Source organism: Anolis carolinensis, chromosome 5 (assembly GCF_035594765.1).
Source record: "Anolis carolinensis isolate JA03-04 chromosome 5, rAnoCar3.1.pri, whole genome shotgun sequence".
NCBI classification, from domain to species: domain Eukaryota; kingdom Metazoa; phylum Chordata; class Lepidosauria; order Squamata; family Dactyloidae; genus Anolis; species Anolis carolinensis.
The window spans coordinates 206,717,072-206,732,176 of NC_085845.1; the positions used below are offsets into that span (position 1 = coordinate 206,717,072).

Here is a 15,105-nt window from a genome sequence, read left to right on the forward strand (position 1 = left end):
GAACCATCCCCATTGCAAGCCTTCTCCGCTCTGCCCTTGTTGCTCTGGTCATCCCAGGCCATGAAGGTGAGGCCATGGGCCTCTCACTCACTCACTCACTCACTCACTCACTCACCGTGCCTCGGCAGCCAGGAGCTCGTCGTAGTGGGAGGAGCGCTGGTCATCGTCCTGGCGGTAGCGGGATGACAGTGGCCAGACCCTTGCTGACCAGGGCTTCTGCGATGTTGCTGCAAGACAACAGGAGGGACAGTGAGGGCGAGGAGGCCACAACAAGGACTGCAACCTCATGACACCCCCCCCCCCATACACACACACACACACACACATCCCAATACCTTAAGGCAATCCAGGAGCCCATCCTGTCCTTGGGAGCCAAGCCAACCCCATAATCCCCTGCTGCAACCACCACCGAAGCACTGCAGCCCTGCTCTGTCCGCTGGCCAGGCCCCCACGGCTCTCCTCCACACTGGACACGGTGGTGCTAAGGCTTGCGGGCGGGGGAGGGAGGCCTCCCAACAGGGCAGTGCTGCAGAGGCTGGTCTAGATGACCTTTGGGCACCCCCAAGGCAGCATCCCAATGCCCCTGCAGCACTCACAGACACCCCCAGCCCTACCCCTGATGGGCTCTTCAAAGTGGCTGACCTGCCTCCTGCCTCCACCCCATCTTAAAGGTGGCAGGGCAAGACCCCCTCCCCGGCACAGAACTCTGCCAATTAAAACCTTTTTTGAAGAAGGGCTACCTTGCTGTTCTCATGCTGGAAACATGTCTGTTTGTAAAAGCAGTCATGTGTGTCAGGTGTAGAATAGTTTTAATGTTTAAGTTAGACTTTATGTTTTGTGTATTTTAATATGTATTTCACGGAAATATGTTTTAATATGTGTAAATGATTATGTGTGTTGATTGCTGGTATCTATTTTAGCAATGTTGTAATCCACCTCAAGCCGTGAGAAGAGGGCAAGAAATAGAATTATTATTATTATTATTATTATTATTATTACATACACAATGAGATGAGTACACGGCAAACAAGATCCCTATCCTGGCTGTTGTATTGGATCACACGTTGGACCCTTCCCAATAATATGGGACCCTTCCCCATACTATGTAATGTATAGGTGAATAATGCATGCAGATCCGAGTAGGGTGTCCTTTTGCAGCTGACAGGTGGGGATTGTGTCAGCACCGATTGTTTTCAAGTGCTGGCCAAGGTCTTGGGATCACTGGGACCACCTTGACTGGCTTGTGCCAGAGTCTTTGCAGTTTGATCTTTAAATCCTTGTATTATGTAACCTTTACAGTTGCTTCTCATCGATTCTGCTGTCGCCTAGGATTGCAACATCGACGACCCACACTTTGGTTTTTAACACGATGGTGAGGTCAGAAGTATTGAATTCAGAAGTCCATTATTATTACTATTATTGTTGTTGTTGTTGTTGTTATTAGTGACTTCTAAGTGGCAGGTTTCCAAGAGCCAAGGGGGCAAGGAGGTTGCAGCCCACTCTGGCCAAGGCCAAGGTCAAGGGAGAGGCCCTTCTGAGGGGCAGAGCCATCCCGGGCACCCTCCCCTCAGGGACTGAGACCCACCGAGGCCTTGGGCTCCTGGGAAGGACCCAGGAGAAGAGAGTGTCCCTGGGGCTGATGTGGGGCCGGGGGCAGGGAGGAGGGCTCGGCTCCTTGGGAAACAAGGGCAGCCAGGAACTGGGCCACAAGCTCCGGGCAGACAAAACCCCGAGGGGGGGGGGGCTTTGCACAAAGGAAATGCTTCTCCACAGAACCAGCACAGAATAAATCGCCCGCAGGGATCCTCCAGGCAAAAGGCCTCCTCTTGTCCCCGCTGGCACAGAGGGCCCGAGGCTGCCAGGGAGGCTGGAGCGGAATGGAACGGAACGGGAGCGGCCTGGGGGCTTCCTCGGGGGTCCGGGGGCTGCCCCAGCGTGGCCGACCCCCCCTGCAGAGGGACGGGGCCTCCTTTGGGCCCCACTCACGAGGCTGCCTCCGCCCAGTGGGGATCTCCTCCTTCTCTGCAAGAGCCTGGGTGGGAGGACTTGGGCTGTGTTTTGGACGGGGGGGCCGTGGGGTCTCTTCCAGTTCCATGGTTGTATGAGGCCCCAAAGCAGGGCCAAGGAGAGGTCAAGCGGGGTGGAGGGCAAGCAAGAGGGACTGAAGGCCGGCCGGACCAATGACCAAAGGGGGTGGACCAGCAAGAGAGGAGAGCCGAGCAGCAGAGGCCGCAGAGACTGCCCGGCCACCGTGAATGAGCTGCCTCCGCCCCCTCCCCATTGGCCAGTCCGGGAGGGAGGGAGGGAGGGAGGTGAAGCCCAAGCGTGGGCCTCTTTCCCCTTTCCCCCACAGCCCCCAGGAGACCCCAGACCCCCTTCCGTGGAGGCTCCTTAAACAGGAAGGAAGGAAGGAAGGGGCTTCCTCTCTGAGAGGTGAAACAAAGCAGGGATGGGATTTGCAGGCACGAAAGGCAAGGAATTGGAAGGTTGGGCAAATATGAGGTGTCGTCTCTTAAACGGACTTGAATCACAGGCAATTATGGCCACAGGGATGAAAGGAGGGGGGCCCTGGTTGCCCCCAGGCAAAGCGCATGCACTTGGAGGGAGAGAAAGAAGGAAGGAAGGAAGGAAGGAAGGAAGGAAGGAAGGAAGGAAGCGAAGCAGCAGCCCGTATTTCAAGTAAAATAACGGCAACAGCAATGATAATGACAAGGGAAACAACCAAGGGCAATCAGGCCCTTCTGGGTCTCTCTCTCTCTCTCACACAGAGAACACAAGCTTCACGAGAGGAGGAGGGGGGTTTTGCAAATGAGGAGGGGGAAAGGGTGCTTTGCAGGGCACCTCACTCCACACTCGGCTCCCCCCTCACATCGGACTCCCAAGGAGAGGCTGGGGTCGCCTCCCCAAGGAGCCTTGGCAGGAGGGCTACCCAGGAGCCTACTTATTAAGTGATGCAAGGGGAGGGGGAGTCTATGCTGAGCCCCCCCCCAATACCCTTTCTGCTTCTGCATCTGGCCGCCGGGCGTCTGACCCATTTCACGTTTGCAGAGTTGCAATGGCAGCGGCGGCGGCGGAGGCAGCTCATCTGCTACGGAGATTTTGTGCTGATGCTCCGAAGTGGTGCTTGGGGTGGCAGGAGGGGGGCTGCTTCCACCACACGGCCAGGCAGGGCCCCCCAAGGCAGGGTCTTGGCCACAGCGGGGAGGGGGGCAGGTCTCTGGGGGGACCCCCTCCGAGGCCCCGGCATCTCCAAGAAGAGCCATGGAGAAGATGCTCCAAGACCCCCCTCCCAAGCATGCTGCAGCCCCCCCCCCCCCACACACACACAATGTCCCGTGGGACTGCTGGCAGGTCCAGAGCATGTCTAATGTGCATGCAATTGGCAGCTTCACCATTGGCACTGGGGCAGAGAGACGGCGCATGGAGATGCCTGGCACTCTCTTTGGGGGGGGGGGGGGGAGCAGAGAGGAGAGCGGGTGCCCATGGCCACCCAAGGGCCACCCCATCTGCTGGGGGAGGGGGTGCCTGTGGGGAGGGAGGGAGCAAGCCACCCTTCCTGCCACAAGGGGGTCCCCAGCAACGGCCATTCAGAGGCCAAGACCCCCAGCACGCCCTCCTTCCTTCCGTCCTTCCTTCCTTCCTTCCTTCCTTCCTTCCTTCCTTCCTTCCTTCCTTCTTGGCCAGAGAAATCGCTCGGCAAAGGCTGTGTGAGGAGGGGCGCACGGCCCGGGATGCCCCCCAGCCCCCCCTCCCTCTCCCCAAACGCGCCTGCGCTCACGGATGGCGCTGACACAGCGCAGGGGGCACAGAGGCCGCCGTTTGGGCCTCCCGGGGCTCCTCTGACAGGGAAGACGGAGCTGCAGCTGCCGCCGCATGAAGTCAGTGCCCCAGTTGCCCCCTTGCATGCATGCATGCATGCGTGAACACACACAGGCCCAGGCGCAACTGTGCACAAGCGCCGCAGCTGCAGGGAACACCGCCACAGCAGCAGCACCCATGAAGCAGAGCCCCTTCGAGGGGCATCTGCCCTGGACTTTATTTATTTATTTGCAGCATTTATATTCCGCCCTTCTTTCTCACCCTGAAGGGGACTCAGGGCTGATCACATTGCACACATAAAGGCAAACATTCAATGCCATAACACAGAACAGAGACAGAGACAAGATGCAGGCACGGGCTGGCCTCGAACTCATGACCTCTTGGTCAGAGTGATTTGTTGCAGCTGGCTGCTAACCAGCCGGCTTTGGGACACAGGAGCACCTCCAGGGAATTGAGTGTTTTTTCGGGGGGGGGGGGGGGGTAGACACATCCACTGACCATTTTCTAGATCCCCCTGAAATCAGCCACCCAGTTTGGGGGTCCCCAGAGAAAGAAGGGGGCTGTGGGGACGCCTTATTCTAGAGGCCCTTTGCACTGGCATCTGTCCCAAATGTTTGCAAAAGTGGCCTTGGCAGGTGCGGCCCCCTTAGACTGCCCTGGCTGCCTCCCCTCCCGAGATCCTGAACTGCAACTCCCATGAGAATGTGAGAGCCACAGCAGGAGAATCCTGACTGGGTAGGGTGAAGGGAAGAGGGACCTCCTTAAAGACCCCTCCCATAGTGCCCCATGCCTGGGCTGGGATGGGGCTGAGGGACCCATGGCAGGGGCACAGGGCTCTTTGCCAGGCCTCTCCTCCGCTTTGGGTTCCCCCCCCCAACCCCCCCCCCCAGAATGAGAAGGCCCCGCCCCCCCAGGAGACCCCACACTCACATGCCACCGATGGTGACCGTGGCGCATGTGCGCTCGGAGAAGGCAGGCACCGTTTCCGTGGCACTGCTGGCCGGCCTGATGTAGTCCACGGTGACATTCACCTGGAAGGGAAGGAAAGGCACACAGATTGGGACCCAGGGAACGCCAGGACAGCCGAGGAGGAAATAATAATAATAATAATAATAATAAATTTATTTGTATACCCCGACACCAGGAGCCCCGGTGGCGAAGTGCGTTAAAGCACTGAGCTGGAGACCAAAAGGTCCCAGGTTCAAACCCCGGGAGCGGCGTGAGAGCCCGCTGTCAGCTCCAGCTCCTACCAACCTAGCAGTTCAAAAACATGCCAATGTGAGTAGATCAATAGGTACTGCTCCGGTGGGAAGGTAACAGCGCTCCATGCAGTCATGCCAATGGCCACATGACCTTGGAGGTGTCTACGGGCAACGCCGGCTCTTCGGCTTAGAAATGGAGGTGAGCACCAACCCCCAGAGTCAGACATGACTGGACTTAACGTCAGGGGAAACCTTGACCTTTTACCCCGCCACCATCTCCCCAGAGGGACCCGGGGTGGCTCACAGATATAAAACAAGCATACCGTGATATCAAATACAAAAAACACACAAATAAAATTAAAAGGCATAAAGTAAAATAAAATCAGTACCAGGAAACACTATGGGGGGGGGGGGGAGAAAGGTGGGGGCAACAGGAAGCCGTCACATCTCATCTCATTGCATCTGGAGGAATGGGAAGGGGAAAGCCCGCTGGAAGGGATTGGGGGGCTGGTTAAAGGAATTAATGGGGCAGAACCAGAAGCGTGGCCCATGGGACCAGGAGGGGGCATGGAGAAGGCGAAAGCGCCGTTTAGAGGCCCCCAAAGGGGACAGATATGCAAATATGCTTTATGTGTTGTCGAAGGCTATCATGGCCGGGATCACAGAGTTGTTGTACGTCTTTTGGGCTGTGTGGCCATGTTCCAGAAGTATTCTCTCCTGACGTTTTGCCCACATCTATGGCAGGCATCCTCAGAGGTTGTGAGATCTGTTGGAAACTAGTCAAGTGGGCGAAACGTCAGGAGAGAATACTTCTGGAACATGGCCACACAGCCCGAAAGACATACACCAACCCAAATATGCTTTATGCCTGAAGCCTCCACATGGCCCGCAGCCCCCCCCCCCCACTCTCCTCCGCCAAAGACAGATTCCCATTTCAATTCAGGGAGGGGGCACGGCATTCCCGGGTGGGTGGTGGGTTGTGGGTGAAGAGGTCTGGAGAACGTTATCTGCCTGCCCTTGTGGCAAGCCCATTGTGCCTTGCAAGTGGGCCAGCCGTGGTTTCTACAGCTTCTGGTTCACAGATTTGACGGGTTCTTGTTGCCGCTGAGTTGCCTGATCGATTTCAAATGATGCGCAACTGTGTGGCCTTTACGGTCGCTGCCCGGCAGCCTGGAAGCGCACAAGGGCAGCCTGGGCACCAAGCCAGCAGCCCACGCGCCTCTCCAGGCCAGGACCCCCGGGGCTGGGGGGGATCTGCTCTGGGAGCCCCTCCCCAGCCAAGGCTGCAGCCTCCCACCCAGGCACCTGCCCTTTGCCCCTGGCCCCCTGCAGAGCAGCTCCCTCCAGGCCCAGAGCCCACTCCCCATGGGCTTCTGACAAGGTGGGCCAGAGACCCCCGAGGGCCCTGCCAGGCCCAGGAGGGACCCAGGAAGGGGGGGAGGGTCGCTAGTATTGGGGGGGGCTGTGCAGAGCAATACAGCAAGTCCTGATCCCACGTGAATGGCAGGCCAACGGCAGGAACGCGGCCGAGGCGGAAGTTGCAGAGCTCCGGGGGGGAAGAGAGAAGGGTTTCCACTCACACATCTGCACACACCCGGAGGGAAAGCACACGCTCATTATTAGCTTAAGTTACGAGCACAACAGCGCATCACCTTGCCAACTGTCAGGAAGTTTGCAGACTGTCAGTAAGAAATGGAAAATTGCCTGTCAATAAACACAGGGATCGTGTTGCGCAGGCGCAGAACGGCAGTGACAGCAGCGGAAGCGCAGAGCGGGAGGGGGCGGCCACGGCCTTGGGCTGCGTGGTGGTGCTGGCCCTCCCCCTCCGCTGCCCTTCCTGCCCCCCCCCCCCTCCCCAGCCTGGCCTGGGACCCAGAGCACCCCGGCAGCACCACCAGCCCCATGCCCAAGCTGACAGGCCTCCCCGGGGCTTCTGGGTCTCAGCCCTCCTTGGGCTCTCCTGCAGACACAGCTGGGAGGCCCTCTTGACCACAAGCCTGTCCATCTGGCTCTTCCAAGGGAGCCAAACAGGCGGGCCCAGGCCAGGTGGATGTCGCTAGGTTGATGTGAGTTTTTCAGGCTGTACGGCCAGCTTCCCCTCAGAGGAGGGAGGGGAGCAACGGGTTCAAAGGGCAGGGGAGGAGATCCCACCCAAACATCAGGAAGAACTTCCTGACTGGAAGGAGAGCTGTTCAGCAGTGGAACTCCCTGCCTCAGGGTGTGATGAAAGCTCCTTTCTTGGAAACTTTTAAACAGAGGTTGTATGGCCATCTGCCAGGGGGCTTTGGTGGTGCTTTTCCTTCATGAAAGAAGGGGGCTGGGCTGGAAGGGGCTCTCCAGGCGTGGTGTGCCAGCCTCCCTGCGGATGGGGGGAGGGTTTGCCAGGCTGGAGGAAGCCCAGGGCAGCCCTGCCCACCGGCCATGCATCGTCCATCCCTCTGGGACCTCCCTGCACCTCCCTCCGCCCCTCGCCAGCCCCCAGCCCCCCCCAGCCCCCCCCCCCGCGTGTGTCAGAAGAGTGGCAGGGGCCCTGCAGCCCGTTGCGCCCCGGAGCTGCAGGTGCTCATTGGCCTGCGAGTCACGTCCTGTGCAAGCCACCGAGGAGCAGCCCTGCCCCCCCCCACCGCCAAGGAAGGGTCTCTCTCTCTCTCTCTCTCTCTCTCTTTGGCTTTATGGGCCAAGGGAGGCAGGCAGCAGCGACGTGGCCCGAGACAGTTGGGGAAAACAAATGAGGCCCGTTTAGAGGCCGGCCAACGCTCCATAAAGCCGGCGCTCCATAAAACTTCATGCTGCTGTGATGAAAGGCCGAGGCGGCCGAGGCAGCCAAGGCAGCCCATCTATCGCCTGCTCATGTGCCCTCCTCCCCCCCCCCCCCCAGTCTCCTTGGAGGGGCTCCAGCTCTGGCCCCGTGGCGTCACGCTCCCCCACCCCCCGGGAATGCCAGGCCTTTCCTCCCGCTCTGTTTGCAAGCCGGCCCCTCCGCTCGTAAGTATTACAACAACCGACCCCCAAGAGCTCAGCGCCTCCCAGCAAAGAGCCCACCTGCACTCCGGGAGCCCCCACCGTGAGCAAAAGGCATTGAGCCCAATGCACCAGAGACAGTGCGCAGCCGCTTGGGGAGCCTCCTCATCTCCCACCAGCCACTCCAGACCCTGCAGCCAGGAGGGGAGAGCTGTGTGTGTGTGTGTGTGTGTACATGCATACATAAAAAGTAAAGGTTTTCCCCTGACATTAAGTCCGGTCGTGCCATTTCTAAGCCAAAGAGCCCGCGTTGTCCATAGACGTCTCCAAGGTCATGTGGCCACTGGCCGGACTGCATGGAGCGCCGGAGCAGTACCTATTGATCTACCCATATTTACATGTTTTTGAACTGCTAGGTTGGCAGAAGCTGAGGCTAACAGCAGGAGCTCACCCCACTCCCGGGATTCGAATGGTTTAATCCGCTGCGCCACCGCAGCCAATATATATACACACATAAACACACAAACACACATAGGTAAAGGTAAAGGTTTCCCCTGATGTTAAGTCCAGTCATGTCTGACTCTGGGGGTTGGTGCTCATCTCCATTTATAGGCCGAAGAGCCGGCGTTGTCCATAGACACCTCCAAGGTCATGTGGCTATAGGCATGACTGCATGGAGCACTGTTACCTTCCTGCCGGAGCGGTACCTATTGATCTACTCACATTGGTATGTTTTCAAACTGCTAGGTTGGCAGGAGCTGGAGCTAACAGCGGGCACTCATTCTGCTCCCGGGATTTGAACCTGCGACCTTTCGGTCTGCAAGTTCAGCAGCTCAGTGCTTTAACACACTTCGGCATCAGGGCTCCCAAACACACATATCACCCCCTATATGCATAGAATCATAGAATATAGAGTCAGAAGAGACCTCATGGGCCATTCAGTCCAACCCCCTGCCAAGAAGCATGTATGTATGTATGATGTGGGTGTGTGTGGGTGTGTGTGTGTGTGTCTGTGTGTGTGTGTGTATATATATATATATATATACACACACACACAGTATATATATATATATATATATATATATATATATATATACACACACACACACACACACACACACACACACACACACAGTAGAGTCTCACTTATCCAAGCCTCGCTTATCCAAGCCTCTGGATAATCCAAGCCATTTTTGTCGTCAATATTTTCAATATATCATGATATTTTGATGCTAAATTCGTAAATACAGTAATTACAACATACAGTAGAGTCTCACTTATCCAACACTCGCTTATCCAACGTTCTGGATTATCCAACGCATTTTTGTAGTCAATGTTTTCAATATATCGTGATATTTTGGTGCTAAATTCATAAATACAGTAATTACTACATAGCATTACTGTGTATCGAACTACCTTTTCTGCCAAATTTGTTGTCTAACATGATGTTTTGGTGCTTAATTTGTAAAATCATAACCTAATTTGATGTTTAATAGGCTTTTCCTTAATGCCTCCTTATTATCCAACATATTCGCTTATCCAACATTCTGCCGACCCGTTTATGTTGGATAAGTGAGACTCTACTGTAACATTACTGCGTATTGAACTACTTTTTCTGTCAAATTTGTTGTCTAACATGATGTTTTGGTGCTTAATTTGTAAAATCATAACCTAATTTGATGTTTAATAGGCTTTTCCTTAATGCCTCCTTATTATCCAACATATTCGCTTATCCAACATTCTGCCGGCCCGTTTATGTTGGATAAGTGAGACTCTACTGTAACATTACTGCGTATTGAACTACTTTTTCTGTCAAATTAGTTGTATAACATGACGTTTTGGTGCTTAATTTGTAAAATCATAACCTGATTTGATGTTTAATAGGCTTTTCCTTAATCCCTCCTTATTATCCAAGATATTCGCTTATCCAAGCTTCTGTCGGCCCGTTTAGCTTGGATAAGTGAGACTCTACTGTATATATATATATGGGGGTAATTTGGCTCCCCATGGACCAAGCCCCCAGGAAGGCCCTGGAGAAGGCTAGGCAGGCTTCGAGGACACAGTGAGAGTGAGGAGCTCCAGCAAAGGCACACAAGGAGCATTCATGGAAGGAAGCAAGGCAGGCAGGCATGGAGGAGGAGTGGGGGGCTGTCCCTGCTCTTCTTGGTCTCCCCAGTCAGCCCCCCCCCCCCTGTGCCCCTCTCCTTCAGTTGGGCAGCAGCAGGATTCCAAGGATCCCAAGGTGTGGATGGGGCGTCAGGGAGCATCAAAGGTTGCAGTGCAAGAGAAGGTGCCTCTGGCTCTCTTTGCCGAAGCCGGTTCACTTCAGTTGCTGAGGAGGAGGAGGAGGAGGAGGGGGGAGGCAGCGCCATTCATGGGGACCAGCAGGGAAGGCGGCATTCGCTCCCAGCAGGGCCAAGGGAACCCCACACAGGCTGGCAGGTTTGGGGGGGGGAGGAGGAGGAGGTAGCAGGGCTTCCTCAGCACCTGGGGGGCAAAGGGATCTCCGCTCGAAATGGCACCGCAGCTCAGTTGGGGAGCCGACACACACCCCTGCATCCCTGACTGCCAGGGACCACCCTCCCCCCCCCCCCCCAAGATAGGAGGCCCCTTGGAGCAGGTGGCCCTTGTGGTCCCCTCCAATGCCCTGAGTCTATGCTTCCTACCCAGAGGCCCTCCAGGGAGCAGGGTGAGCTCCCAACTGTCAGCTCCAGCTTCCTATGTGGAGACACGAGAAAAGCGTCCCACAGGATGGTAAAACAATAGAGCGTCCCCTGGGCAACGTCCTTGCAGATAGCCAATTTGCTCACACCAGAAGTGACTTGCAGTTTCTCAAGTTGCTCCTGACCCGAAAAAAACTCAATAGGGCCAGGAAGGCCCAAGCACTGGGGGGGGGGGGGGACAAGTGCACAGATGTGCCAGCCAGTCCCCCCCCCCCCCCCCGGCCTCAGAACAGAGCACAGCATCAGATCGGGACATTCAGAGGAACGACTCCTTTCTCCGGAGGCCCTGATGCAGCAGAGGCCTAGGTGTTCCCCTGAGCAGGTGGGCCAAGAGAGTGCTGGGGGGGGGGAGCCTCCTCAGGAGCGCCCCCGCATGCCCTTTAGGCCCCTCTCCCCCAGGAAGCCAGAACCCACCGGTGCTGCGCTCCAAGTGCCCCCTCCACGTGCCTCTCTCGGCTCAGTCTCCCCCTCCCACCCCCTCCCTCCCCCTCCCTCCCCAGTAATTATTCTCACGGATCCTTCTCTGGCTTGATTGCGGAATGTTTCAAATTGCTTTAATTACAGGCAGAGAGAGTCACTTATTATTGTTAAGGTTTCAAAAATGTTTGTGCACCTTTCTCTTACCTGGCAGAGCTGCCGCGCCAGGCAGAGGGGGCAAGGGAGGGGGTGGGCAGGGAGGGGGTGAGTGGGTGGGAAGGGGGTGGGCAGCCCTGTGGGGAGTGGGGGGCCTGACTGACCCAGGCCTCGCTGGTCAAGCGGTGCCCAAGTGGGGGTGGAGGAAGTGGAGCTGGTGCCACTGTCTGTCCAGGAAGGAAGGAGAGAAGGGAGGACGGACGCAGGTGGCAGCGGCAGGAAGAGAGCAAGCGCAGAGGCGGGGGGGGAGGCAGGCGGGGAGGGGGGCACGGGCAAGGGCAAATGGAGGAAGGAAGGCAGGCCAGGCCGCGTCGGCCGGGCCTGTCATGTCCAATCAGGAGGCGGCTCCAACCTCCAGGGATGGTGGTTTTGATCATTAACGCAAAGGACTTTTTCATCGCTGAACTCAATCAAATTAATCTGAAGTGAAAAACGTGGTGCTGACAAAGGAAATATTTATAAAGCAGGTTCTGAGGCATCAAAGGCGGCGGCTGACCGGACTCCCACCGCGGCCCCCCTTTCTCTCTCCCTGGAAAGCCCAAAGAGCAGCTGCCCGCAGGGAGGTGGCCAAGGGGGGCATGGGGCCAGGAGAAGCAGCGTGCCCCCAAAGGTCACTGGGGCTGTGGAGGCAAGGAGGGGGCCGCTCATCTCCTCCTCCCTCCGGCCACCCTCCCTTCAGGGGACCCTCAGGCGGCCACTCAGCCCTTTGGAGCCCACCTTGGCCTCTACGCAACCGTCTCGCCTTCCCTGCCCTGCCCTGCCCTGCCCTGCCAAGCCAGCCGTGCGCCAAATGCCTGGGTCTGCAAAGCGGGAGCAGAACGAAGGGTTATTCCCCTGGCCCTGACAGGAAGCCCCCACCCTGACTGCCTCCTTCTCCAGGGTCTGGGGGCAGAAACCGTTCTTAGCAAAGCACCCTGAGAACCGTTCCTGAGCTAAGAGCAGGGCAAAAATAGCAAAGGTTTGGGAGGAGAAGCACCCCCCCCCCACACACACACACACACACACACTGCAGCAGTGGGCAGCCAAGAGAGGTACGCAGGGGGGGAACCACTGACCAGCGTGTGAGGGGTCAAGACCTTGTCCAATGGAAGAAGATGCTGACCCCCTCCCCCACAGGAGGCAAGGGCACCACCAGCACACACCCACCCCACCCACCCCCCTGCAGAAAGGCAGCACGAACACCCCAGAGGGTCCCAGAAGCCCCGCTGCCCCAGGGAAAAGGCATCGCGACAGAGATCCCTCTTGCACCTGGAAGACTGTGCTGGCAGGAGGCTCTGCAGACTGCCGCCCACGTGCTGGATGAGTTCCTCAAGATCCATCCCAGTCTTCACCCCCCCCCAACACACACACACACACACACACACACACACACAGAGTGGTGGATCTGGCTGTGCTGCCTTCTGTGGGGGAGACCCAGCCCTGCAGGTCTCAGCCCACTGCCCACCCACAGGCACACTGCCGCGGGTGGGCCTCTCTCGGCCATCAGGACGTCCAGCTCTGAGACCAGAGGAGGGAGGCTGGCAGGCCAGCTGACCAGGAGGACCGTCCATCAGAGGGAAGATGGACCTGCACAGAGGCCAGTTTCTCTGAGTGATTCGGCAGGAGGGGAAACTGCCGAAAGAGGCCGAAGAGGCCGGTCCGTTTGCCGAAGACGGCTCCTGTCCTCTCCTCCATGCGCTCAATTGCGCAGAGAGCCTCCCCAGGCGCTGAAATATTCATCACCCAGAGCCCTCCTTCCCATGGATAGTTAATGACGGCAGGCCCGGCTCCAAGAAAGCGGCGCTGGAAGCCACAAGAATTCCTTCTCTGCAGAAAGCGGACGAGAATCTGCCCGGCAGCGGAGGCGGCAGCGAGAGCACTGATTTCTGGCCCTGGCGCACGGCGGGGCTTCCCCTCCACGAAGATGACCGGGGGAGCCTGCGCACTGGGGTGGGGCGCTGAAGGGAACCCTGAATGTGCACCTTGCAGAGGGAGGGGGCGGGGGAAGCCAGGGGTGAGGGGCTGGAGGGGGGGGGCTTCCTGGCCCATGGGTCGCCCATCACTCCCTGCGCCACTCACCTTCTTGCCAATCAGCTTCTTCCGGAGGAACTCCCGGGCCTCAAACATGTAGGGGATGTCGTAGAGCGGGCGCAGCTTCCGGTTCTTGTCCTGGAAGAGAGAGCAAGAGGGTCAAGAGCGTCCTCTGCCCCACACCCACATCCCCCCCACCCCTGATCAGTGGCTCCGAAAGAGATGTGTGCACCCACATGTGCATGTGCAAGCGTGCCTGGAATCACGTTCTCTTTGGCTTCTTTGTGCCACTGTGCCAACACAACCCAGAGAGAGAGAGTTTTGGGGGGCCTCCCAAGAGGTTGGGGCCATGTTCCTCCCCCTCCCCTCCCCTCTGTGGTTGGGGCTATGGACATGCAGTTGGGGGGAAATGCTCAGGATTCTGTGCCAGAGAGTTCACTGTATGCTTGTTTTATATCTGTGAGCCCCCCGAGTCCCTCTGGGGAGATGGTGGCGGGGTACAAAAATAAAATTATTATTATTATTATTAGAGCCATAGAATCATAGAATAGTAGAGTTGGAAGAGACCTCATGGGCCATCCAGTCCAACCGCCTGCAAGAAGCAGGAAAATCTTATTCAAAGCACCCCCGACAGATGGCCATCCAGCCTCTTCTTAAAAGCCTCCAAAGAAGGAGCCCATGCTCCCATGCACTCTCTACACAGGTGCACACTGAAGCCCATCATCTCTACAGGCTCACCCCCTTTGCCACTCCCCTCTGCAGCCCCTCCAGCCCTGTTCCAGGCTTTGCTGGCCATTAACTCAGAGCCCCAAGGCCTTGGACACTCCACACACCCCCCGCCCCCCGCCCCTCGCTTTGCTCTCTTCTGTGCTAGAATGGCCAAAGGAAGTGTTGGGCTTCCCTGGGCCTGTGCGCATGTGCTTCCTGAGACCATCACTAAGCCAGAAAATGTGGGTTTTCATCTAAATGCTCTCAGTGTGCCGAGTGTGCATTTGGCTCGCACATGCGTATGGGCGCGTGCATGCATGCTCCAAGCTGCGCTTTTTAAAAAATCCCATAGTCATCGGCTTCTGTTTGAAAGCCTTATAAACAAATCTGTTTGTGTGGTAATTCTAATAAACCTTTGCTGTTCCTTTGGAAATTGCGGCCTCCTCCCTCCCTCCCTCCCTCCTCCCTCCTTCTAAGGCGGCACAACCACACAAGTCTTGAGAGGGATGCGCAGATGCAACCAGCCCTGGGCTCCTTTTTAGAATAGAGGGGGGAGGGGGCTGGCCCCATCTGTGACCCCCCCCCCATCTGCATGGAAGGGAAGGGCCCTGGCAGAGGGGCGGCCGGAAAGTGGACACTGTCTTCTGATCTATAGAGGCTGCTGTGCAATCACACAATCCTGGGGGTGGAAGAGACCCCCCCCAAGGCCATCCAGCCCAACCCCTTTCTGCCAGGCAGGAAGGCACCATCCAAGCCCTCCCAACAGAAACCCTCCAACCTGTGCTTAAACCCTTTGGAGAGGGGAATCCAGCGCACTCCAAGGCAGTTGCACATGTCCTTCCGTTGCACAGCTCTCACTCTCAGGAAGTCCTGCCTAATGTTGAGGGAGAATCTCTTTTCTTTCCATTTGCATCCATGCGCCCATTATGCCCTCGTTTCTGGGACTTCCTCCCTCAACAGACCTCTTTGACAAACTTAAACCTGGCTCCTTTCACGACCCCTTCTTCTCTCAGCCTTCTTCTCACAAACCAAACACCCCCAGCCCCGTG

At 57.1% G+C, this 15,105-nt stretch overlaps 1 protein-coding gene across 1 annotated transcript in view; it reads right to left on the minus strand.

The window, feature by feature from the left end:
• snd1 (staphylococcal nuclease and tudor domain containing 1) overlaps nt 1-15,105 on the minus strand; it is a 148,095-nt gene that overhangs the window by 71,188 nt on the left and 61,802 nt on the right. The window contains 4 exon segments of the mRNA XM_062982754.1: nt 116-180; nt 182-227; nt 4,750-4,850; nt 13,397-13,486. Coding sequence (XP_062838824.1) covers nt 116-180; nt 182-227; nt 4,750-4,850; nt 13,397-13,486 — 302 coding nt within the window.